This window comes from Heterodontus francisci, chromosome 12, assembly GCF_036365525.1.
Source record: "Heterodontus francisci isolate sHetFra1 chromosome 12, sHetFra1.hap1, whole genome shotgun sequence".
NCBI lineage: Eukaryota > Metazoa > Chordata > Chondrichthyes > Heterodontiformes > Heterodontidae > Heterodontus > Heterodontus francisci.
Genome location: NC_090382.1, coordinates 32457135 through 32481693, shown reverse-complemented (window position 1 = coordinate 32481693; position 24559 = coordinate 32457135). Strand labels below are relative to the sequence as shown.

Genomic DNA, 24559 nt, shown 5'->3' with positions numbered 1-24559 from the left:
TGAATATATGCCAGTTATTTCAGTACCTTCAATTTTCTCATGCTAAGGTTAAGATACGCATCACAGAACAACTATTATATGTCAATATTGTGATGTTTCCTATGATCCCACTATTGGTGGGAGTCTCCCAAAAGTGGCAATTTGTCGTCTCAGTGCAGTCTCCAGCACAAGCAAACATACTCCAGTACGTGACCACCTCTATAAGGTAAATGTAATTACATTCGTAAAAGGTGTGATCAAATGTCAGTGATAAGGTGTCACATGGTCAGAGCATCATGTGATCAAGCTCCAGAAAAAGGAGTTCAAATCCCACCAAGGCAGTAGGAAGTTAAATTCCATTATTAATAAATCTGGAACAAAAAGCTAGTATCAGTAATGGTGATCATTACTGGATTGTAAAAACCCATCTGGTTCACTAATATTCAAGTTACAAAATCTGCCATCCTTACCCAGTCTGGCCTACATGCGACTGCAGGCCCACAGCAATGTGGTTGACTTGGAACTGCCCTTTGAAATGGCCTAGTAAGGTACTCCATTGTATCAAACTGCTACAGAAATGTCGAATAGGAATTAAACCGGACAGACCACCCAGCATTGACCTAGGCACCAGAAATGATAACAGCACACCCTACCCAGTTAACTCAGTCTGGTGAAGCTACATTACAGGACTACATGCATGCTAAACAGGAAGCAAGCATGCTAGAGACAGCTAAGCGATCCCACAACCAATGGATCCCATCAAAGCTCTGCAGTCCTGCCACCAGTCATGAATGGTGGTGGGCAGTTAAACAACTAAAAAGAGTGGGCTCCACGACCATCCCCATTCTCATTGATGATGGAGCTCAGCACGCAAGTGCAAAAGACAAGGCTGAAACATTTGTAACCATCTTCAGCCAGAACTGCTGAATGGATGATCCATCTCGACTTCCGGTCAGGAGCCAGCCTTCAGCCAATTTGATTCACTCCCTGTGATATCAAGAAACAGCTGAAGGCACCAGATAGAGCAAATGCTATGGGCCGTGACACCATCTTGGCTACAGCACTGAAGACGTGCTTCAGAACTAGCACGTCTAGCCAAGTTGTTCCAGTACAGTTACTACACCGGCAATTACTTAATGTGGAAAATTGTGCAGATTATGTCCTATCAACAAACAGGACAAACCATATTTGGCCAATTACTGCTCCATCAGTCTCCATCATCAGCAAAGTGATGGAAGATGTTGTCAACAGTGCTATCAAGTGCCACTTACTCGGCAATAAACTGCTCGCTGATGCTCAGTTTGGGTTCCTCCAGGGCACTCGGTTCCAGACCTCATTATAGCCTTGGTCCAAATGTGGACAAAAGAGCTAAATTCCGGAAGTGTGATGAGAGTGACTATCCTTGACATCAAGGCAGCATTTGACCGAGTGTGACATCAAAGAAAAGAAAGGCAAGGGAAAAAAGGGAGGTGGGATAGCAGTACTGATTAGGGAAGACAGTGTAGTGTTGGAAAGAGAGGATGTCCTCGAGGGGGCAAAGACAGAATCCATTTGGTTCGTGTTGAGAAGCAAAAAGGGGATGATCACATTGGGGGTGTTCTATTGGCCTCCAAATAATGAAAGAGAGAGGTGGAGGAGCAAATCTGCAGGGAAATGAGAGATGTGCAACAACTGTACAATGGTGATATTGGGGACTTTAATTATCCAAATATCGATTGGGATAATGTTAGAGTAAAGGGAAAGGAGGGGGAGGAATTTCTGAAATGTATTCAGGAGAACTTCCTTGACCAGAATGTTCTCGGTCCAACTAGGAAGGTGGCATTGCTGGATCTGGTGCTGGGGAATGAGACGGGTGAAGTAGACCAAGTGTTTGTGGAGAAAAACTTGGGTAAAAGGGATCATCGTATCTTAAGGTTTAGATTAGCAATGGAGAAGAGCAAGGAAAAAGCTACAGTAGAACTTCTAAATTGGAAGAGGGATAATTTCAATTTGGTGAGAGGGGATCTAGTCAGGATAAAATGGAACCAATGATTGACAAGGAAAACTGTAACGGAGCAATGGGTTATCTTTGAGGAGATGGTACAGGTACAGGCTAGGTACATTTCAACAAGGGTGAAAGGTAAGGGAACCGAAGCTAGGGCACCTTGGATGACGAGAGGGATAGAGAATATGATGAAACAAAAAAAGAGGGTGTGTGATGCTTGTCAAGTGAATTCTTCAAGCGAGAACCAGGACAAATACAATGTGAGGAGAAGTGAAGAAGAAAATACCAACTGGCAAAGAGAATATGAGAATAGAATGGCAGTTAACACAAAAGGGAACACAAAAGTCTTCTATCGACGTGTAGATAGTAAGTGGGTAGTAAGAAGTGGAGTGTGGCCTATTAGGGACAAAGAGGGTGATATGTGCTTAGAGGTGCAAGGCACAATTAGAATACTTAATGAGTATTTTGTATTGGTGTTTACCAAGGAAGAGGAATCTGGCAAAATATCAGTAGAAGCGAAGATGGTAAAGGTAATGGCTGAGGTGAAAATTGATGAGCAGGATGTGCTGGAAAGGCTTAGGGTGGATAAGTGGCCTGGTCCGGATGGCTTGCATCCAGGTTGCTAAAAGGAAGTGGAAGTAGTGGAGATCGTGGAAGGGCTTGCCATAATCTTCTAATTTTCCCTAGATACAGGGGAGGTGCCAGAAGATTGGAGAGTGGCAAATGTGACACCCTTATTCAAGAAAGGGTGTAAGGACATTCCAATTAACTACAGGCCAGTTAGTTTAACATCAGTGGTGGGTAAGATCTTAGAAACAATAATCAGCAAAAAACAACAACAGGCACTTGGAAAGATCTGAGTTAATTAGGGAGAGCCAGCACAAATTTGTAAAAGGCAGATTGCTCTTGAATAATTTATTTTTTTGATGAAGTAACAGCAGGTTAATGAAGAGAAAGCAATGGATGTTGTCTATATGGATTTTAAGGAAGCCTCTGACAAAGCACCCACATAAAGGCTAGTTACCAAAATTGAGGCTCATGGAATAGGAGGGTCAGTGTCCAAGTGGATAAAAAAATAGTTTAAGGACGGAAAACAGCAAGTTGTAAAGAGTTGATTTTCAGACTGGAGGATGGTAGAAAGCAGTGTTCCCCAAGGTTCAGTGCTAGGACTACAGCTTTTTTGATATACATAAATGACTTGGATATTGGAATACAAAGTAAAATTTCAAAATTTGCCAATGATACCAAACCTGGAAGTGTAAATGCCAATCAACTGCAACAGGACATAGCCTAGCAGAATGGGCAGACAAGCGGCAGAAGGAATTTAATACAGAGAAATGTGAGGTGATACATTTTGGCAAAAGGGATAGGGAGAGGAAATATAGACTAAATAGTACAGATCTAAAGAGTGTACAGGGACAGAAGGGCCTGGGGGTTAATGTGCACAAATCTTTAAAGATGACAGGACATATAGAGAGAGTAGTTGGCAAAGCATATGGGATCTTAGGCTTCATAAATAGAGGTATTGAGTACAAAAGCAGGGAGGTTATGCTGAACCTTTACAAAGCTCTGGTTAGGCCACAACTAGAGTGTTGTGTCCCGTTTTGGTCACCGCACTTTCCGAAGATGTGAAGGTGCAGAGGAGATTTACCAAAATGGTTCCAGGGTTGGGGGAGTTTAGCTGCAAGGTTAGCTTGGAGAAACTGGAGTTGTTCCTCTTGGAGCAAAGGAGATGGAGGGGAGATTTGATAGAGGTGTACAAGATTCTGACAGGTTTGGATAGAGTAGACAAAGAAAAGTTGTTCCCATTAGCTGATGGTACAAGGACTAGGGGACACAGATTTAAGGTTTTGGGCACAATACTCGGGGGATGTGAGGAAGAACTTTTTTACGCAACGAGTGGCAATAACTTGGAACTTGCTGCCTAGGAGGGTGGTGCAAGTGGAAGCAATTAATGATTTCAAAAGGAAATTCAATGGGCACTTGAGAGAAATACATTTACAGGGCAACGGGAATAGAGCTGGGGATTGGAACTGATTGGATTGCTCTGCAGAGAGCTGGCATGGACTCTTTGGGCCAAATGACCTCTATGCAGTTATGATTCTATTGACACAAGGTTCCTAAGCAAAATTGAAGTCAATGGGAATCGGGGAAAAGTCTCCACTGGATGGAGTCCTACTTAGAACAAAGGAAGATGGTTGATGTTATTGGAGTCCAATCATCTCAGCCCCAGGACATCGCTGCAGGAGTTCCTCAGGGTAGTGTCCTGGGCCATCTTCAGCTGCTTCATCAATGACCTTCCCTTCAGTATAAGGTCAGGAGTGAGGAAGTTTACTGATGATTGCATAGTGTTTAGTACCATTCGCAACTCCTCAGATACTGAAGCAGTCCATGCCTACATGCAGCAAGACCTGGACAACATTCAGGTTTGGGCTGATGAATGGCATGTAACATTTGCATCACACAAGTGCCAGGCAATGACCATCTCCAACAAGAAAGAATCTAGCCATCTCCCCTTGACGTTCAAGAGCATTACCGTCACCAAATCCCCGACCATCAACATCCTGGGGTTACTATTGACCAGAAAATTAACTGCACCAGCCTGTGACTACAAAAGCAGGTAAGAGGCGAGGAATTCTGCAGCGAGTAACTCACTACCTGACTCCCCAAAGCCTATCCACCATCTACAAGTAACAAGTCAGGAGTGTGATGGAATACTCTCCACCTGCCTGGATGGGTGCAGTTGCAACAACAATCAAGAAGCTCAACGCCATCCAGGACAAAGCAACCCGCTTGATTGGCACCCCATCCACCACCTTCAACATTCACTCCCTCCACCGGCACACTGGCAGCAGTGTGTACCATCTACGAGAAGCATTGCAGCAACTTGGCAAAGCTCCTTTAACAGCACCTTCCAAACCTGCAACCTCTACCACCTAGAAGGACAAGGGCAGTAAATGAATGGGAACACCACCACCTATAAGTTCCCCTCCAAGTCACACACAATCCTGACTTGGAACTATATCGCTGTTCCTTCATCACTTGATCAAAATCCTGGAGCTCCTTCCCTAACAGCACTGTGGGTGTATCTACACCACATGGACCACACCTTCTCAAGAGCAATTAGGAATAGGCAATAAATGCTGGCTAATGATGTCCACATCCCATAAACGAATATAAAAAAAGCCTCAAGGAGTGCTTCCAACCAGAGTTGCCAACCCTAATCTATTTCTTAGTTTCTTGAGCATATCGTGCCTTGTTCTTCATCCATAAACATCATAAAGTATCTTTTACTGTTAATTTCAATATAATGAAAAGGACCTGTGTATTATAAGTACAGGCAGACAGCTCCTATAATGTGCATCAATGGTCTTGGCCCTGATCCTGGCTGTGTACCCCAATCTTCTGACCTCTTGCTTATCAAGTCCATCTGAAATACAGTTCCACTGGTGCCAACGGTGCTGTTAGCACATATATCAAATTTAAGAGATGCTGGGTTGCACTGAGCCTCTGGTCAGTTTCCTCAGCTTTATGCTGATCACCAAATTGATTGTCCTCCCCTTCCCTCTCCAGCTGAAGCTTGGTTGAAGGAGTGAGACAGGCGCTCAGAACATCAAGGCTCTTAAAAGGCCTGGACAACAAATGAAGACCACTTTGTGAGAAGTGGTGTGTTATCATCCCATACAGCCTTGTAACAGGTGGCTGCTGCTGATTCTACTTATAAATTTGAACAGCACATTTGGAACCTTCCCTTTGAATTCAGGCTGCACCCACTTAAGGCATTCTTGAAAACAAAATTGGAAAAAAATTGTAAGAGGAAACTATACCGGTGCGTACAATGCTGTTTTGGTTGTGACTCATTTCGATCCCTCGGGAAGCCATGTGGCACGCTCACAGATCTCTGTTTAATGCCATGAAACTAATTATAAGAGGGCAATAATTCATTAATGTTGTAAAGGCAGAGCCAGAACACTTCTGAAACTAAGTGAAATCTGAAATGGTAAAACCACTTTTCCCTATTGTGGAGAGCAGAGCATTTAGAAATTCTCGCATTTGGTGCATTTATCGCTCCCTTCTTACTAATGAATGTCACACTTGTGCAATTGATACACTAAAACTATAACTGAACTTTTTACATTGAATCAGCACATTAAAGTTACTTAATACTGCTGTTGAAGTGATTTAGTTATATTGACATTTTTACAAAATATATGCAAAATTAAGTTGTTGGCACTGCTATATTTAGATTTTGTGAAGCAGCACAAGTACCAGCTATTCCCTTTGTATAACTAATTCCATGCAAGTTCAGGACCTGTTTTTTATTTATATTCCTGCCCATTGTGATTTGCTGAGAAAGCACCTTAAAGAAAGCCTTAGCTGTCTTAAAGAAGCAGTTCTTCCACCCTGTCAAATTACTATGACCAGTTTTGGGATTTGAGCATGACTTGTGTACTGACGTTTTTAAAAAACGGTGAATAAATACTTGGGTTCATCTATTGATGCTCTAATCCACTAGATGGTGTAACTGCCAGAAATGCTAATCGCTGGGGGAAAGCCAACAAAAACACAACAACCGACCCATGGCCAACTTTAGGGGAACTCTGGAAAATTCTTCCCTGACTCCAGAGGGCAATCAAGCAAGCTGTGGGAGACCTGCAAACTTAACTGACCCATGTAGCCCTGCTGTGTGCTCCTTTACAAATGTATGAAGTGCCTTCTTAAAGGGCTCCACTGTACCCTCACTTACCATTGTATCAGTAACTTGTTACAGAGGGCAGCCACCCTCTGAGGGTTGGCATTTATGATTTTAGCATCTAACCTGACTCTTTGTCTATATTTTTAAGACATGCAATCTAGTTCTACTATTACTATCCCCCTCAAATATCATCCAATTTTACACCTGTTCCTTTCATAATTAAAAAAAAGTCATACCCCCACTCCCAGTGCTTACATTCTACAAAGTGAATAACCCTAACTCCCTAAACCAATCCTACTATTGATCCAAGTTTAGGTATGAGGTTAGATGTTTGCCAGAATTCTCATCACATGATATAAAGACAGAAAATGTTGGAAATACTCAGCAGGTCTGGCAGCATCTGTGGAGAGAGAAACAGAGTTAACGTTTCAGGTCGATGACCTTTCATCAGAACAAGAAGGTCATCGACCTGAAAAGTTAACTCTGTTTTTCTCTCCACAGATGCTGCCAGACCTGCTGAGTATTTCCAGCATTTTCTGTCTTTGTTTCAGATTTCCAGCATCTGCAGTATTTTCCTCTCATCACATGATGTTGGGTTGATTCCTGATGTGTGATGCAATGTCCAGGTGCCCAAAGGAGCAAGTTCTGCAGATGGTTACTACTTTTAATGCTGCCTTTTTAAAAGTTATTGCAAAGAATTCAGGCTGGTTTTAGTACATTGCCAAATTATTGCCATCTGTGGTTGTTTTATGACCTTGTTCTGTTGCTGTAAACAAAAATTCTAATTAAACACTTTTAAGCTTTTGGCAACGGAGAGGTCAGCAATTTAAGGCTGTCATAAAGAGGAACATAGAAAAGGCTATTGTTATTCCCTGCTGCTCCTGGTAAATTTTAGTATGACAATTATTGTTCCTTTCACACAGGATTTGGAACATTTTAAGCCTGTTGAGTGGTTTATATTGGGACCCATGTTCCATAACCCTGGCTTAAATCTGTATTGGTTATTTTACCATATTTATCCTGTTGACTAGCACTCAAGGAGCCCCAAAAAAGAACCATTATGGGTTTCCTTTCTCTGATATGAGAAAGATACCCCTTGGCTTCTGCAACTCCATGCAGGGAGAATGGCCTCTATTGCTTTGGCTTTGCATGAGATATATTTAAAAAGAGCCAGTCAAGATAACGGTCATGAATTTCCAGGGAGCTGCTCCAGTTCCACTGCCCTGACTTGTACAGCAACAACTTGCATTTATATAGTGCCTTAAACATAGGACAACATCCCAAGAAACTTCACAGGAGCATAATTAGACAATTCTGTGATTTTGTGAAAAACTGGCACTGAGCCAAAGAAGGATAGGTAACCAAAAGCTTGTCAAAATAGTAGGTTTTAATCAGCATCTTAATGGAAGAAAGAGAAGCAGCGAGGTGGGAATGTTAGGGGAGGGAATTCCAAAGCTTAACACCTAGACAGAGATGAGGACTTACAATTATGAAAGAAGACTTGAGAATCAGAAGTTGAGAAATTTACTACAGTTGAGCAGGTCTTTAAGATGAAGGATTATGATCAGGTAAGCAGTGAAAATTATCTTAACTGGTCATCTTGAAAAGCTCTTTAACTTTGCACAATTAAGCAAGCAGTAACAAAAGGGGACAAATTTAAGATAATCTAACAATAATTATAGGGTATGTTTGAAAACTTATCTCTGCAGAGGGTGGTCTGCAGGTGGAATTCTCTGCCACCGTTCACTTGCCTGGATGGGTGCAGCTCCAACAACACTCAAGAAACTTGACACCAGACCATGGCATCAATGGGCAAGGGACTGTACAGGAGTGAGCAGCAAAGTGTAGAAATGCTGTTGTTATAGGAGATTCCATAGTCAGGGAGACAGACAGGCATTTCTGTAACCATCATTGTGAGTCCAGCATGGTGTATTGCCTCCCTGGTGGCAGGGTAAAAGACATCCATGGAGACAGGGGGAGGGGACTGAGCCAGAAGTTATAGTGCATGTTGGTACCAATGACATAGGTATTGAGGTCCAAAGGTCAGATTTTCAGGAGCCAGGGAGGAAGTTAAAGAGGAGGACCTTGAAGGTAACAATCTCTGGATTACTCCCAGTGCCAGGCACTAGCGAAAGTAGAAATAGGAAGATAAGGAGGATCAATGCATGGCGTGAAGCATGGTTCAGGAGGGAGGGCTTAAGAATCTTGGGGCATTGGGACCAGTTCTGGGGTAGAAGGCACCTATTCAAAAGGGCCGGGTTGCACCTCAACAGGACTGGGACCAATGTCCTTGTGGGAGATTCACTAGTGTGGTTGGGGAGGGTTTAAACTAAAGCAGCAGGGGCACCAGCATATAGAAATAGAAAAGACGAATAAGGTGCATAATGTGAGAGTGTTCGAAAGTACTAGAGAAGGGTATAGCTCCATCTTAGATAGGAGCTGACTGAGATGAGGAATGCAAAGACAGGATTACAATGCGTGTACTTACATGCACAACGTGTGATGAATAAGATTGATAAGCTACAAGCACAAATAACAATATGGGAATATGATGTAGTTTTTTTATTCATCCGTGTGAGGTGGGCATCGCTGGCTAGGCCAGCATTTATTGTCCATCCCCAATTGCCCTTGAGAAGGTAGTGGTGAGCTGCCTTCTTGATCCGCTGCAGTCCTTGGAGTGTAGGTACACCAACAGTGCAGTTAGGAAGGGAGTTCCAGGATTTTGACTGAGTGACAGTGAAGGACAGCGATATAGTTCCAAGTCAGGATGGTGTGTGGGAACTTGCAGGTGATGGTGTTCCCATGCATTTGCTGCCTTTGTCCTTCTAGGTGGTAGAGATCGCGGGTTTGGAAGGTGCTGTCGAAGGAACCTTGGTGAATTGCTGCAGTGCATCTTGTAGATGGTACACACTGCTGCTACTGTGCGTTGGTGAAGGAATTGAATGTTGAAGGTGGTGGATGGGGTGAATATTTGTGAATGGGGTGTCAATCAAGTGGGCTGCTTTTTCCTGGATGGTGTTGAGTTTCTTGAGTGTTGTTGGAGCTGCACTCATCCAGGCAAGTGGAGAGTATTCCATCCCACTCCTGACTTGTGCCTTGTAGATGGTGGACAGGTATTGGGGAGACAGGAGGTGAGTAACTTGCAGCAGATTTCCTAGCCTCTGACCTGCTCTTGCAGTCACAGCATTTATGTGGCTGCTCCAGTTCATTTTCTGGTCAATGGCAACCCCCAGGATGTTGATAGTGGGGATTCAATGATAGCTGCAATAATGGAAATGTGGCTTAGAAATGGTGAGGACTGGGCGCTTAATATACAAGGATATAAAGTGTTCAGAAAAGATAGAGAAGGAAAAAAGGGAAGCGGCGTGGCTGTACTAATTAGAGAAGACATTGTAGTGTTGGAAAAAGTGGATGTCCTTGAGGGGGTGAGGATAGAATCCATTTGGTGAGAGTTGAGAAGCAAAAAGGATATGGTCACACTACTATGGGTGTAGAAGCAAAAAGGGTATGATCATACAGCTAGGAGTATTGTATAGGCCTCCAATAGTAGAGAGAGAGATAGAAGAGTAAATCTGCAGGGAAATGACAGAGATGTGCAAGAACTATAGAGTGGTGTGTGATGAAAATCCCACATGCCAAATGAAAACTATTAATTTTCTCGTGTGGAACTTTGCCTGAGACTTTTACTGGAAATTGTTAAAAATAACTTTTAAAACAGAACAGCCAGTAGCCACGATGGCCACAAACATTTGCATATGAAAGAACCAAAGGATTAGACAGGAGACAGAGATGATTGACACAGCCTAGCCCGAACAATGGGGTGCTGTCTGATTCATTTATCTGAGATGGCCTTGTCAATGTTGGTCGTCAAAAGCCATCAACACCCATTGACACCCGCAGATCCACAAAAAACAAAAGTGATAAGGGAATTCCCAGAGCCTAAAAACATCACAGAGCTTCAAAGATTTATGGGAATGGTTAATAAAGTAGGGAAATTTCTACCCAATTTAGCCATGATCAATGAGCCATTACGACAGCTGTTGAAAAACGACAATGTTTGGTGTTGGAAAGAAGCCCAAGAAGAATCCTTTGTGAAAATCAAGAACGTGCTAGTATTATCAGAAGTTTTAGCTCATTATGATCCAAAGCTATTCACCATCAAAGCTGTGGATGTGCCATCTACTGGACTAGGAGCAGTCCTATTTCAAGTGCAGAGAGATGGGAGACATAGACCTGTATATTTTGCTTCTCGTTCATTAACAGAAACCCAGCAGAGATACGCAGTCATAGAAAGGGAAGTAAAAACAAGAAATGCTGGAAATACTCAGCAGGTCTGGCAGCATCTGTGGAGAGAGAAGCAGAGTTAACGTTTCAGGTCAGTGACCTTTCATCAGAACTGAATTAGAAAGAGAAGCTTTGGCAGCAACTTGGACTTGTGAAAAATTTTCAGATTACATCCTAGGTCTTCAATTCAAAATTGAAACAGATCATAAACCATTGGTTATGCTATTAAACTCAAAGCTTATGAAATTACCTCCAAGAGAACAGGGTTTTAGATTAAGATTGATGAGATTTGATGCGAAAACTGAATAAGTTCCAGGAAAACAGCAGATGCTTCATCATGTATTTTAGCAGCAGGACCTGAAGAAGGAGATATATTGTTTCTCGTAAAAGTAGAAGTTTTGCTTTGGCGGCGACAACAACTTTACCTGCTACAGCTCAGAAACTAAGTGAGATCAGGAATGTGCAGAAAACAGAACACGTATGTACGGCAATCAGGGAATATTGCTTGAATGGATGTCCAGTATACATGCCACATAATCCTGTTCCAAGGCAGTATTATGAATAGAGTTTTAGATTAGTTATCCCTAGAGTATTGAGATTAGATATCTTGGAGAGATTACACCAAGGACATTTGGGAATTACAAAGTATAGAGCCAGGGCAAGACATACAGTATAAAAACAGAAAGTGCTAGAAATACTCAGAGCAGGGCAGGCAGCATCTGTGGAAAGAGAAGCAGAGTTAACGTATCAGATCTGTGACCTTTCATCAGAAAGATATTCAGTATGGTGGCCCGGTATATCGAAAGACATTGAAGAGACGATAGCGAGATGTATCACGTGTGCTATCAATCGTCACAAGCTGAAGGAACCACTTCAGAATGGTTTAGCCCCATGCGAATTGTTAATGGGAAGAAGGTTGAAGACCCAACTTCCTATACTCCCAAGAGCACTCAAACCACAAGTACGTGCAAAAGATTTGAAAAAAGTGAGAGAGAGAGAGGATAGAGCGTGGTCGAATCAATCAGAAAATTATGACAGACGTCACAGAAACAGAAACTTGTCAGACATCCAACCTAAGGAATCAGTTTAGTTTAGAGCGAAAAATCGATATAGAGAAGTGATAGAACAATCACCATATCCACGATCATACATTGTCTAAACTGACTGAAGGATGATAAGAAGAAACAGGTCACTGGTGGTGAAACCAAAGAAGCAGCAAATACAAGAGAACCAATCATCTCAAAGGTTTGATGAACCAGTGATGCTGCAATCAGCCATCAATTCAGAGGACAACCAGAATGAAGAACCTAACTCATCCAATAGTTCGACTCTAGTACAGCAGTGTCAGGAGGACCTAGAAGACTCAAAACCTCAAACCCCTTTGAAAGAAAGAAGAACGCGTTATGGTAGTCTTGTAAAAACGCCACAGCATTCATCAATCTGAAAAGCGAAGTCAGAGACTTTGGGGGAGATGTAGTATAATGTAATATAGGGTTGTTATTGAGCAGAATATGTAAATAGTGATGTAATATAATCTGTACAGAGTGGAGAGTGGAAGTGGAAACCTTAGATGCAAGATGTGTATAAATAAACTCCTGTTACGCTGTCAGACTCTTATATATTCTGTACTGAGCTTTAATAGTTATCAGAATATGACAAGAACAAGGCCAAATATAATAAGTTGTGAGGGGAGGTGAAGAGGAAAGTAAGTCTGGCAAAGAGAGAATATGAAAATAAAATGGCAGTTAACATAAAAGGGAACCCAAAAATCTTCTACTAGCATGTAAATAGTAGGTGGGTAGTAAGAGGTGGAGTGGGGTCTATTAGGGACAAAGAGATATGCTTAGAGGCACAGGGCAAGGCTAGAATACTTAATGAGTACTTTGTATCGGTCTTTATTAGGGGAAGAGGAATCTGAAAAAATACTGGGAGAAGTGGAGAGAATAGAGGCAAAAGAGTAAAAATTGAGAGGGAGGAGGTAATGGAAAGACTGGCTATGCTTAGGGTAAATATGTCACCTGGTCCGGATGGCTTGCATCCCAGGTTGCTAAAGGAAGTGGAGGTGGAGATAGTGGAAGGGCTTGCCATAATCTTCCAATATTCCCTGGATATGGGGGAGGTGCCAGACGATTGAAGAATGACAAATGTGACACCCTTATTCAAGAAAGAGTGTAAGGACAGTCCTAGCAACTACAGGCCAGTTAGTTTAACATCAGTGTTGGGTAAAGTTTTAGAAACAATAATGAGGGAAAAAAATCAATAGGCACGGAGATAGCTAGCTCAGATTTGTAAAAGGCAGATCATGCTTGGCTAATCAAATTTTTTGATGAAGTAACAGAGAAGGTTGATGAAGGGAATGCAGTGGATGTAGTCTATATGGACTTTAAGAAAGCGTTTGATAAAGTACCACATAAAAGGCTGGTAAACAAAGTTGTGACTCATGGATTAGGAGGGTTAGTGTCCAATTGGATAAAAAATTGGCCTAAGGACAGAAAACAGTGAGTCATGGTAAATTATTGTTTTTCAGACTGGAGGATAGTAGACAGTGATGTTCCCCCAAGGGTCAGTGCTGTGGCCATTGCTTTTTGCAATATATAAATGACTTGGATCTTGGAATACAGAGCAGAATTTCAAAATTTGCTGACATTACCAAACTTGGAGGAGTGGCAAACAATGATGATGATATGAACCAACTGCAACAGGACATAGTCTAGCAGAATGGGCAGACATGTGGCAGATGGAATTTAATACATACAAGAGTGAGGTGGTGCAAGATGAGGCAGAAGAGATAGGCTGAGGCAATATAGACTTAATGGTGTAGTTCCAAAGAGTGTGCAGGAACAGAGGGACCTGGGGGTGCATGTGCATTGATCTTTGAAGGTAGCAGGACATGTTGTGAGAGTGATAAGCAAAGCATCTTCTTCTTCTTTGGCCTCCTTGTCTCAGGCGACAATGGGTTAACGCCTGCAGGTGGTCAGTGGTTTGTGGAGCAGCGCCTGGAGTGGCTCTAAAGGCCAATACTAGAGTGACAGACTCTTCCACAGGTGCTACAGAAAAAATTGGTTGTCAGGGCTGTTTCACAGTTGGCTCTCCCCTTGCGCTTCTGTCTTTTTTCCTGCCAACTGCTAAGTCTCGTCGACTCGCCACACTTTAGCCCCGCCTTTATGGCTGCCCGCCAGCTTTGGCGATCGCTGGCAACTGACTCCCACGACTTGTGATCAATGTCACAGGACTTCATGCCGCGTTTGCAGACGTCTTTAAAGCGGTGGGTCTGATACCAGTGGCGAGCTCACTGTACAATGTGTCCTTGGGGATCCTGCCATCTTCCATGCAGCTCACATGGCCAAGCCATCTCATGCGCCGCTGGCTCAGTAGGGTGTGTAAGCTGGGGATGTTGGCCGCCTCGAGGACTTCTGTGTTGGAGATACAGTCCTGCCACCTGATGCCAAGGATTCTCCGGAGGCAGTGAAGATGGAATGAATTGAGACATCGTCCTTGGCTGACATTCGTTGTCCAGGCCTCGCTGCCGTAGAGCAAGGTACTGAGGACACAGGCTTGATACACTCAGACTTTTGTGTTCCGTGTCAGTGAGCCATTTTCCCACACTCTCTTCGCTAGTCTGGACATAGCAGTGGAAGCCTTTCCCATGCGCTTGTTGATTTCTGCAAAGAGAGACAGGTTACTGGTGATAGTTGAGCCTAGGTAGGTGAACTCTTGAACCACTTCCAGAGCGTGGTCGCTGATATTGATGGATGGAGCATTACTGACGTCCTGTCCCATGATGTTCGTTTTCTTGAGGCTGATGGTTAGGCCAAATTCGTTGCAGGCAGCCGCAAACCTGTCGATGAGATTCTGCAGACACTCTTCAGTGTGAGATGTTAATGCAGCATCGTCAGCAAAGAGAAGTTCCCTGATGAGGACTTTTCGTACTTTGGTCTTCGCTCTTAGACGGGCAAGGTTGAACAACCTGCCACCTGATCTTGCGTGGAGGAAAATTCCTTCTTCTGAAGACTTGAATGCATGTGAGAGCAGCAGGGAGAAGAAGATCCCAAACAGTGTAGGTGCGAGAACACAGCCCTGTTTCACGCCACTCAGGATAGGAAAGGGGTCTGATGAGGCGCCACTATGTTGAATTGTGCCTTTCATATTGTCATGGAATGAGGTGATGATACTTAGTAGCTTTGGTGGACATCCGATCTTTTCTGCTGACGAGGTCAAAGGCTTTGGTGAGATCAATAAAAGCAATGTAGAGGGGCATCTGTTGTCCGCAGCATTTCTCCTGTAGCTGACGAAGGGAGAACAGCATGTCAATGGTCGATCTCTCTGCTCAAAAGCCACACTGTGCCTCAGGGTAGACGCGCTCGGCCAGCTTCTGGAGCCTGTTTAAAGTGACTCGAGCAAAGACTTTCCCCACTATGCTGAGCAGGGAGATTCCACGGTAGTTGTTGCAGTCACCGCGGTCACCCTTGTTCTTATAGAGGGTGATGATATTGGCATTGCGTATGTCCTGTGGTACTGCTCCCTCGTCCCAGCACAGGCAAAGCAGTTCGTACAGTGATGAAAGTATAGCAGGCTTGGCACTCTTGATTATTTCAGGGGTAATGCCGTCCTTCCCAGGGGCTTTTCCGCTGGCTAGAGAATCAATGGCATCACTGAGTTCCGATTTTGTTGGCTGTACGTCCAGCTCCCATGACTGGCAGAGACTGGGCTGCATTGAGGGCGGTCTCAGTGACAACATTTTCCCTGGAGTACAGTTCTAGGTAGTGCTCCACCCAGCGGTCCATTTGCTTGCATTGGTCAGTGATTGTGTCCCCTGATTTAGATTTGAGGGGAGCGATCTTCTTGATGGTTGGCCCAAAAGCTCTCTTAATGCCATCATACATTCCTCTGATGCTTTTGGTGTCAGAGGCCAGCTGAATATGACTGCATAGGTGTTGCCATTAGTCATTTGCTCAGCGCCTGGCTGTTCATTGTGCAGCGCTTCTGGCTGCTTTAAGTGCTATGGATGTTATCTCTCTGGGGGCTTTCTTGTAGTTCAACAGTGCAATGCGCTTAGCGGCTATGACAGGTTCCAGAGATTGAAACCAGTCTGCACTCTGCTTCACACATTTGCCATAGGTGGTCATTGCTGAGTCATAGATGGCGTCTCTGATGTGGGTGCACTTGGTCTCTGCATTCCCTGTAGGAGTGTTTTGAAGGGCTTTTTCAAGTGAATTTAGAAACTTATGTAACAGCTGTGGATAAGAAATTCTGCGAGTGTTGATGCGCGTGCAGCCCTTCTGCTTGGAGTGATGCAGCTTCTTTGGTTTGAGTCTAACTTTGCTGCACACCAGGGAGTGGTCGGTGTCGCAGTCCGCACTGTAGAAGCTGCGTGTGATTTTAACGCTGTTTAAAGAGGCTCGCCTTGTGACGATGAGGTCCAGCTGGTGCCAACGACGTGATCTTGGGTGTCTCCAAGAAACCTGGTGACAGGGTTTAGTATGAAAGAACGAGTTGGTGATGCAGAGGTTGTGATAGGTACACAACTCCAGCAGTCTATGTCCATTCTCATTCATCCTTCCAATGCCATAGCGCCCAAGGCAGGAGGGCCATGAGTCATGGTCGGCCCCAACCCTGGCATTTAAATACCCCAGCAGGAATAGGTGTTCGGTATTGGGGATGCTACTAATGATATTATGGAATTCCTCGTCGAACTGATCTTTAGCTTCAGGTGGGGAGCAGAGTGTTGAAGCATAAATGCTGAGTAGGTGTACTGGACCAGAGGCAGTGAACAGTCGGATGGACAGTATGCGTTCCGAGCCATTTGAAGGTGATTCTATCATGCTGAGCAAAGAGTTTCTGATGGCGAAGCCCACTCCATGCTGTCTTGGTTCTTCAGGATCCCTACCCTACCAGAAGGAGGTGTAGTCTTGCTCTCTTAGAGATCCTCTCGCAGGGAGGCGTGTTTCCTGAAGTGCTGCAATGTCCACATTGAGTCTACTGAGCTCGTTGTTAATGATGGCGGTCTTCCTAGAATCGTTGAATTGTGCAAGGGGAAGATGGTGCGAGGGGGGAGCTGTGAAGGGGGTGCGAGGGGATGAGCTGGGAGGGGGGCGCAAGGGGGGAGCCGGGAAGAGGGAGCGGGGAGTAGGGGAGGGCGGGAGTAGGGGAGGAAGGGGTTGCAGGTAATAAAACATTTCATCAGCTCCCACCATTGTCCTCCAGTGATCTGATTGCTGGTGGGGCACCCCCACCAATTGAAAAGGCTTGCTTGATAAAACTCTCATTCATGTACTGTTCCAGGTCGCCCATCCATCGAGTGGCCATGCCCCCGCCCGGCTGTCCCGAAGCCTCCCGAATCCGGCCACTGCTCCACAGCTTGTCGTCCCTGTACTGGTTGATGAAGGTGGCCGTTCCGGTGGAGTTACAAGCCACCATGTGGAAGCCAGCCTCGGACGCTGATATCGACAAGGCCGTGCAGGCTGTGGGCTGGCCTGCTCGCCAGGGTCGCGATCCACTTGTTGACGAAGACGATGCAGATGGAAGCGAACAGGTTCGCTGAGATAGGGTCCCATTGTTCAAGTGATTAGGTCTGAGTGGTTTATCTCTACCAATTGAATATTCAGGTAATGGCAAGGTAGTTTTGCACTTTTCTGCTGCTGATGACAATATTAAGGCTCTTTGTAGTGTTGCACTGTGTTCCTAAGTCTTCAGTAAATAACAACCACAAGCCTTATATTCAGATTCAACACTAACACTATTTACTTATATACATTGCATGTTTTCAGGTACCAGTCTTTTCCTTGCTTGTATACATTTGTTCTTTGTAAAGCCATGTGCTGAATAAATGTCTCAAAATGGTGTCTCCTTCTTTTAAATTTAAGTTTTCCTCCTTTTCTTTAAAAATTAACAATTATTCTCTAGCTACATAATTATGCAAAATTATTGTGAACAGAACTTGGTTGGACTGAAGTTTGAAATTTGGAGGGGAGAGGTTTCAGGCACACTACCCTCATTACCAGACTTTGTCTCCTGTTTAACATTCGTGGGAACACCTGCATTCAGGATTGCCTTCACCTTAGAATCTAGAGGTAGACCTTTCTTGTTAAATATGTGCCTGTAGAACTTCACTTTGGTAGCTGAAAAAAATGTACTTGTCTTTATTTAATCGCAAATTGTGCACTTGGAGTCGATCCAAGACTGCTTGTAAGTGCTTGTCAATTTTTGCTTGTGGTCTTCCATATACAATAATGTTGTATGAGACAATCTTCACCCCAGTCAGGCCTGTGAGTATTTCTGCTACTGCCCATTGAAAAACTTTGGAGGTTGTGTTTACTCCAAATATTAAGCACTTGTACCTTCTTAAACCAACATGGGTACTGAAGGTAGTTATATATCTACTGGATTTGTCTAACTCAAATTGGTGATATCCAGTGGTCAAATCTAGAGTACTGAAGATTGTTGACCCATTCATGTCTTCAGAAATCTCATCTAATGTTAACATTGACTACCTTTTATCGCTTTGTTGGCCTGTCTCATGTCCACGCAAATTCATACTTGTCCTGTGGGTTGGGGACTACAACAGTTGGGCTGATCCATGGTATTGGTCATTCTGTCATTTCAATGATGTCCAACTTCTCCAGCCTGTCCAATTCTTTCTTTACATCTTTTCTGGTATGGAATGGAATCCTCCTGTGTTTCTGTTTTGTGGGTTGGATTGACTCATCTATGTGGAGCTTGATTTTGTTGTTTTTCACTTTGCCTGCGAATAATTGTGGATATTTTGTCACGCTCATGCAAGGAGAAATTATGAACTATAAAATGAACTGATGAATTGAACTCAGAAACAGACACCTTTTGCTGCAAAACAAGATGGAGTAAGAGGTCAGGTGACCTCTCCTTTACTGCTGGAACCCTGAACAAATTGTCATTTCTGGTCAAGTGTTGCAGAAAGCATTAGAAATGCAAATGGACCATTCAATGTTAATGGCTACCTCTCTTCAACAAGTTGGGCTACAATAACTTTGCAGCCATGGAGACTTCACACTCTAACTCAGGATAATGGGTGTGAAAAGACACTACTTTGTCAAGATGACATAGAGATGAGCAACACCCAAAATCATTGTCTAACAAAGAACACACCATCTATGAAGACTCAGTGGGAGAGATACATCGCTCAACTGACAGAAACTAAGTCTCTGATAAGGAGATTTTAGTAAGAGACATTTTATGTGCAGAAAGCCAGAAGGGAGACCCAACCCAGCAAGAAGAAGGATCCTGCCATAATACCACCTTTAAACTGAACTGTGACTGAGATTTAACCAAAGAAGTCTGCAGCGAAGCATCTGTCCACCTGACACTTTTCAAAGTGTCAAAGTTCCGAAGAAGGGTCACTGACCCGAAACGTTAACTCTGCTTCTCTTTCCACAGATGCTGCCAGACCTGCTGAGTGATTCCAGCATTTCTTGTTTTTGTTTCAGATTTCCAGCATCCGCAGTATTTTGCTTTTGTGACACTTTTCAAAGTTTGACATCAGTGAACCAGAAAAAAAAAACATGTCTGCACCATTTTTAAATACTCCTCCCAGGGAAGCAAACAAGGTTTCACAATGAGCTCTTTGTTAACACCATCAGACCTAAATACATGCTATCTTGTAATCTCTATCTTTTCTTTGTGTGTGTGTGTGTGTGTGTGTGTGTGTGTGTGTGTGTGTGTGTGTGTGTGTGTGTGTGTTTATTGACCATTAAAATGCTCAAGGGTTAAAACACATTTCTAATAAAAATGCTGCCTTTGGTCAGTTGAGAGGCTAAAAAGGGAAACCATCCCTACCATTTCCCACCTGTCTGTAACAATTTCTTCAGGATGTATCCTTCTTCCGTCGGGGAGCTCTGTCCTCTGATGGTGTTGATCATGATCAATGATTCGCTAGCAGTTCTGAAACTTAGCAGATTTCCCTTGCTTGAGTCTATAACATGGAACTCAGTCTGATATATGGACCCAAGGGAGGATTTGAGAGTAACGTGGATGATCCCTAACACGGATAACTGATCCATCGGAGAAGATTTTAGATATCGGCTTGTTCAGTTGTAGTTTCTGTTTTCTCCGTAACTCATGGAATGTTGGGGCATCCATTATGTTGACTGTTGCTCCTGAATCAATTACTGCAGAGATTGTTGAATTGCATATGAACACATCACACGTGGGCAGGTGCTACGACCAAGTGAGAAAGAGGCCTAGGGTTCGCTTTCAGCCTTCACCTGGTCTTACTGTAATAGGGTTTAATTTTAAACACACCGTGTTTTTAACTCCCCACTTGGTGAATCCTTGTTCACCGCTTTCCAATTATAAGACAAAGAAACCAGCACAAACAGGCTTTCTTAGGTTTAAAGAAGAAAAGTTTGAAATTTATTAAACTTAAACTCTAATTCGGTTAACGCTGTCATGGTCCTGTAGTTTTGTTTTCAGAATATGTGGTTTGCCTTTAAGGCTTGCAAGGGATCAGTATTGCTTTAAGAAACAGCAAGCCTCAGGAGTTATAGGAAGGTGCATTTTCGTTGCCTTAGAAACAGCCATTTGGAGACCAAAGTGATTATTGACAATGCAGCTGGCAGCTGACGTCATTGGACTGTGCCAATCTGCGCACATGTGCAGATTGGCTCCTTCTCTCTGCGCATGTGCTGCGTTCCGCATTGCCTGGATTGCGCATGTGCAGACGACGTCATTGCGTAATGCGGACAGAGAGTGGGGGTGGGGGAAGCAGGAAGAGAGCAGAGGTGGGGGAAGTGGGGAGAGCATGGACGAAGACCTTGGTGGTCGCGGGTGCGCTCTCCTCCTCCCCCCCACCCCCCCGCTCGCTCCCCCCACACCCCGCTCGCTCAATTCACCCCCCGCCCCCGGCCTGCTCGCTCACTCCACCCCCAGGCCTGCTTGCTCTCTCCCTCTGGCCATTGTATGCTGTCATGTGTTTAGGTTGCCTTCGTGTGAGTATTTGAACAGTGCCATCTTTAGTCCTGGCAGCTGCCTGATGTTGCAGACTGTGATGTTTTAGTGGCACAGGCTGCATTTGTGCATGTGCTACTGCAGCGCCACCTAGTGGTTGCGTTGTCAGCAAATGCAGCCTTTGGAGACTGCGAATCAAAGGGTGTGTTCTCTTTACCATAGAAACAGCCACTGGGAATGAGTCTCATGTGATACATTTGTTACAATTCAGTTTTGAACTGGCTTTTAGTTGAAGACAGTTTGTTCTAACAGAACACACAGAAATATGACATGCCCACACTCACATGCACGTGCGATACACACATGCAGATAGAGACAGAACAGAGCAGAAGAAATAAAGTGGAAAAGTTTGAGGCAATATCTGATGAGTTTTTGTTATGGTTCTTCGAGCTCACTGTAGAGTCCTTGATTGTAGGTAGATCTTGCTTTTCGTTGGAGTCCAGTATTCTTCTTAAACCTTGTTTGCTGTAGGAGACTTTTCTCTCTTGCGGTTCATATATCTTCAGTGGATTCAGAGGCTTGTAAGAGAGAGATGGGAGCAGACAGGAGAGATCTTCTCAATCCAAGAGCAAACAGTCTTTGAGTTCAAATTGTTATACAATTCAGAAAACCGCAGATTGCCAAGCAGGTTAGTCATGTGATGAACTAGTCTGACCACGTCTTGGATTGTATCACCTTAGCAGTCTCTAGAATGCTCCTGTTACACACAATACCTGATGATCAAGGTCCATTGTGGGTTAAATGTGTCAAGGAATGGTCATTTGTCCTTCCAATCACTGTCTGTTAATAGGCAAATGTCTTTTCCAGCCACAGCTGATCTGTTTAACAAGTCCTTTCTTCACTCCAGTAACAGTTGAAAATCAATGTTCATGACAAAATTAATGTGCCTCATTCTTGGCAGGTGGGGGCTTAGCATGACAGCAGGCATCAGTACTTATGGTTGTGAGGAACAAAAATCTTCTCTTGTCCTGCAAAGGTGTAATCTTCCTTCTGGCATTTAGCTCTATTAATGTCTTCTGCAGGCTTCAATCAGCCTACTCTTGTGAAATGTCCCATTTTTCCACAGGCTTGACACTTCCTTCCACTCGCAGGACAAGTTTTGTAGTGAGGATGTGCACCACTGCAATGATTGCATTTGAACGTGAGATTATTGTGATCTCTGTCTTGGTCTTCCTTAATGTGCCTTGGGCCTTTCTCTGGGTTTCCTCTGTGCCCTTGTGTTTGGATTTTTTCTCCGGTGAAACCTTCCTCTAGTGGTATTGATGGATTCTGTCCATGATCTTGACCTGGCCTCAGGGAATTCTTGTCTTATGTTATGTGCCTCTTTCCCTTCTAAGGCTTTGGCTTGTCTTTCACTTGCTTCCAGCGTTCTGCCAATATTGAGTAGCCTTTGCAAGTTTAATGATTCGCCCTCTCTAAGAGCTTGCCTACTTAGTCTTGGTGATTGGCAGGTCATAATGATCTGGGAGATGATTTCTTTGTCCACATCTGTGAAGTTGTAATTCTGGTTCAGACTTCAGAGTCTCATCACGTAGTGGTCAAGGGTCTTGCACTTATCTTGTTTTGTTTGCCTTAAGACATAAATTTCACAGTAAGGATTTGCTCTCAGTTGAAAATATCTTGATAGAGTATTCTTCGCTGTGTCATAATCATCGTTGGTTCCGGTATCGGATATTGTACACTTTTGGTCCAGCATAGGTAGGAGTAATGCTCTGTTTCTTTGAGATATATTGATATCGAGTGCCACCATTAGGTGTTCAAATCTTGCTAGCTATTTGCTCTAGTGTAACCCTGGGTTGCTGTCCACATCTGGAAAGACTGGCAATTATTGCGCATGCATGATGATTACTTTTTTTTGAATCTGGAATTATCAATGAAAGTCTTCTGTATGTTCCTGGGCTGTCTGCGTGGTTTGCCTGATCATAAGTCCTTTTTTTCCTTAAAATGGCTAGTGTGTTTAGGTTTGCACCCCTTTTAATAATTAATTTATGGTTACATCATGTTTATTTTCCTTATTTCTGCATACCTGCAAAATGTTTTTTTTTCCTGCTCCAGCCCAGGTTTTCTCTCTATTCCAGTCCATATTTTCTCTCTGGTTTTCTCTTGACTTTTTTTCTGTGTTTGCTTTCTTAACCTTAGAACCTTCTGTGCTTCGTCTTTTCTTTTTAAATTTTTTTTTCTCCTCATCGCTAGAAATTGTAGTGTTGTGCTGTGTTCTTAAATCGTCACTAAAGAACAACCACAGGCTTTATATTCGGATTCAACACAAACACTATTTATTGTCTTACTTATATACATTGCATGATTTCAGGTACAGGCCCTTTCATTGCTGGTGTATGTCTGTTCTCTATAAAGCGATGTACTGAGTGAATGTCTCAAAATGGTGTCTCCTCCTTATCGTTGTCATCATTATCGGCTGTCCCTCAATTCGAGGATGACATCTACACAAGGAAACTCTTTACATATACCTCATAATGCCATCAGTTGCATCAGTGGCCTGATGATCCCTTAAAGATATGGTTTCTTAAAAGTGAAATCACCACTGCACTACATTACATCCTTGAAGCCTTATACTTAATTACAGCATTGTGAAGTCAGGAAAACCGCACCATAGCTGAGGAACTTACACTACCTGTGGCTGCAAACATGGTAAGCTCTATGCTTGAAGAGAAGGTCCAAAATTTAATTCCATTAATGCTATCATCAAAGAGCACAGTGTCACATCAAATTAATGACATGGTCAAGGATATCCTAACTCAGTTAGTGAACTGTGTCATTAGCAGCCAGTGCTTTGCTCTACAGCTTGTTTCACTCACCATGTGGTGTACATGAGGTATGTTTATGAAGGTGCAAATAGGAGGACATTTTGTTTTGTCAGTTGCTGCCTACCAGAACAACAGGAGATTTTCTGGTTGCTTGACAGCTTTACAGATCGTCTGGTCACTAGTTATTGGCATCTGCACAAATGGAGTAAAGCCAATAACTAGTAGGAGCAATGGAATAGTGACATGTAACAGATCAGCTCTCCATACGATGTGGATTCATCACAGTACACATAGGGATGTATTTGCTGCAAAAAGCATGCCTAATAACTTGGAGGAGATGCTGGACAATTCTGTGAAATTATAAACTTTATAAAAGCTTGACCCTAGAATTCCAGAATAATTCCCGCACTATGTAATGGAATGGGAAGCGAGCACATCAATCTATTGTTGCACACGGAGGTTCGATGGCTGTCATGTGGCAGAGTCTTGGAACATTTCTTTGAACTCCACTCTGAGGTCAAGCTATTCTTTACAGACCACCCATTCCCACTGCCTGCGTGACATGTTCTGGCTGTCACAACTGGGCTACTTGTCAGATATATTCTGCCTGATTGAACTACATCTAGGACTTGAAGGGTTGAGTACAACCACCTTCAATCTGGAACAAAATTGAGTCAATGATAAAAATTTGAGAATTCTGGGCTTGCTTTGTGCAGAAAAACAACACTGAAATTTTCCCAAACATGCATGAATTCCTGACAATGAATGAACTGCAGTTGCAGGACAGTGTGAAAGGTGACATCAAGCAACATCTCACTGAACTGGTGAGGTAATTACATGATTACTTTCCCTCAATGGGAACCGCAAATAACT

At 43.5% G+C, this 24559-nt stretch overlaps 1 protein-coding gene across 1 annotated transcript in view; it reads left to right on the top strand.

Moving 5' to 3' along the window:
* Positions 1 to 12114: 12114 nt before the first annotated feature.
* LOC137375689 (uncharacterized) overlaps positions 12115 to 24559 on the top strand; it is a 50487-nt gene continuing 38042 nt past the window's right edge. Inside the window, exons 1-4 of the mRNA XM_068043077.1 lie at positions 12115 to 12349; positions 13276 to 13396; positions 17226 to 17475; positions 24403 to 24515. Coding sequence (XP_067899178.1) covers positions 12115 to 12349; positions 13276 to 13396; positions 17226 to 17475; positions 24403 to 24515 — 719 coding nt within the window. The remainder of the gene's footprint in view (positions 12350 to 13275; positions 13397 to 17225; positions 17476 to 24402; positions 24516 to 24559) is intronic.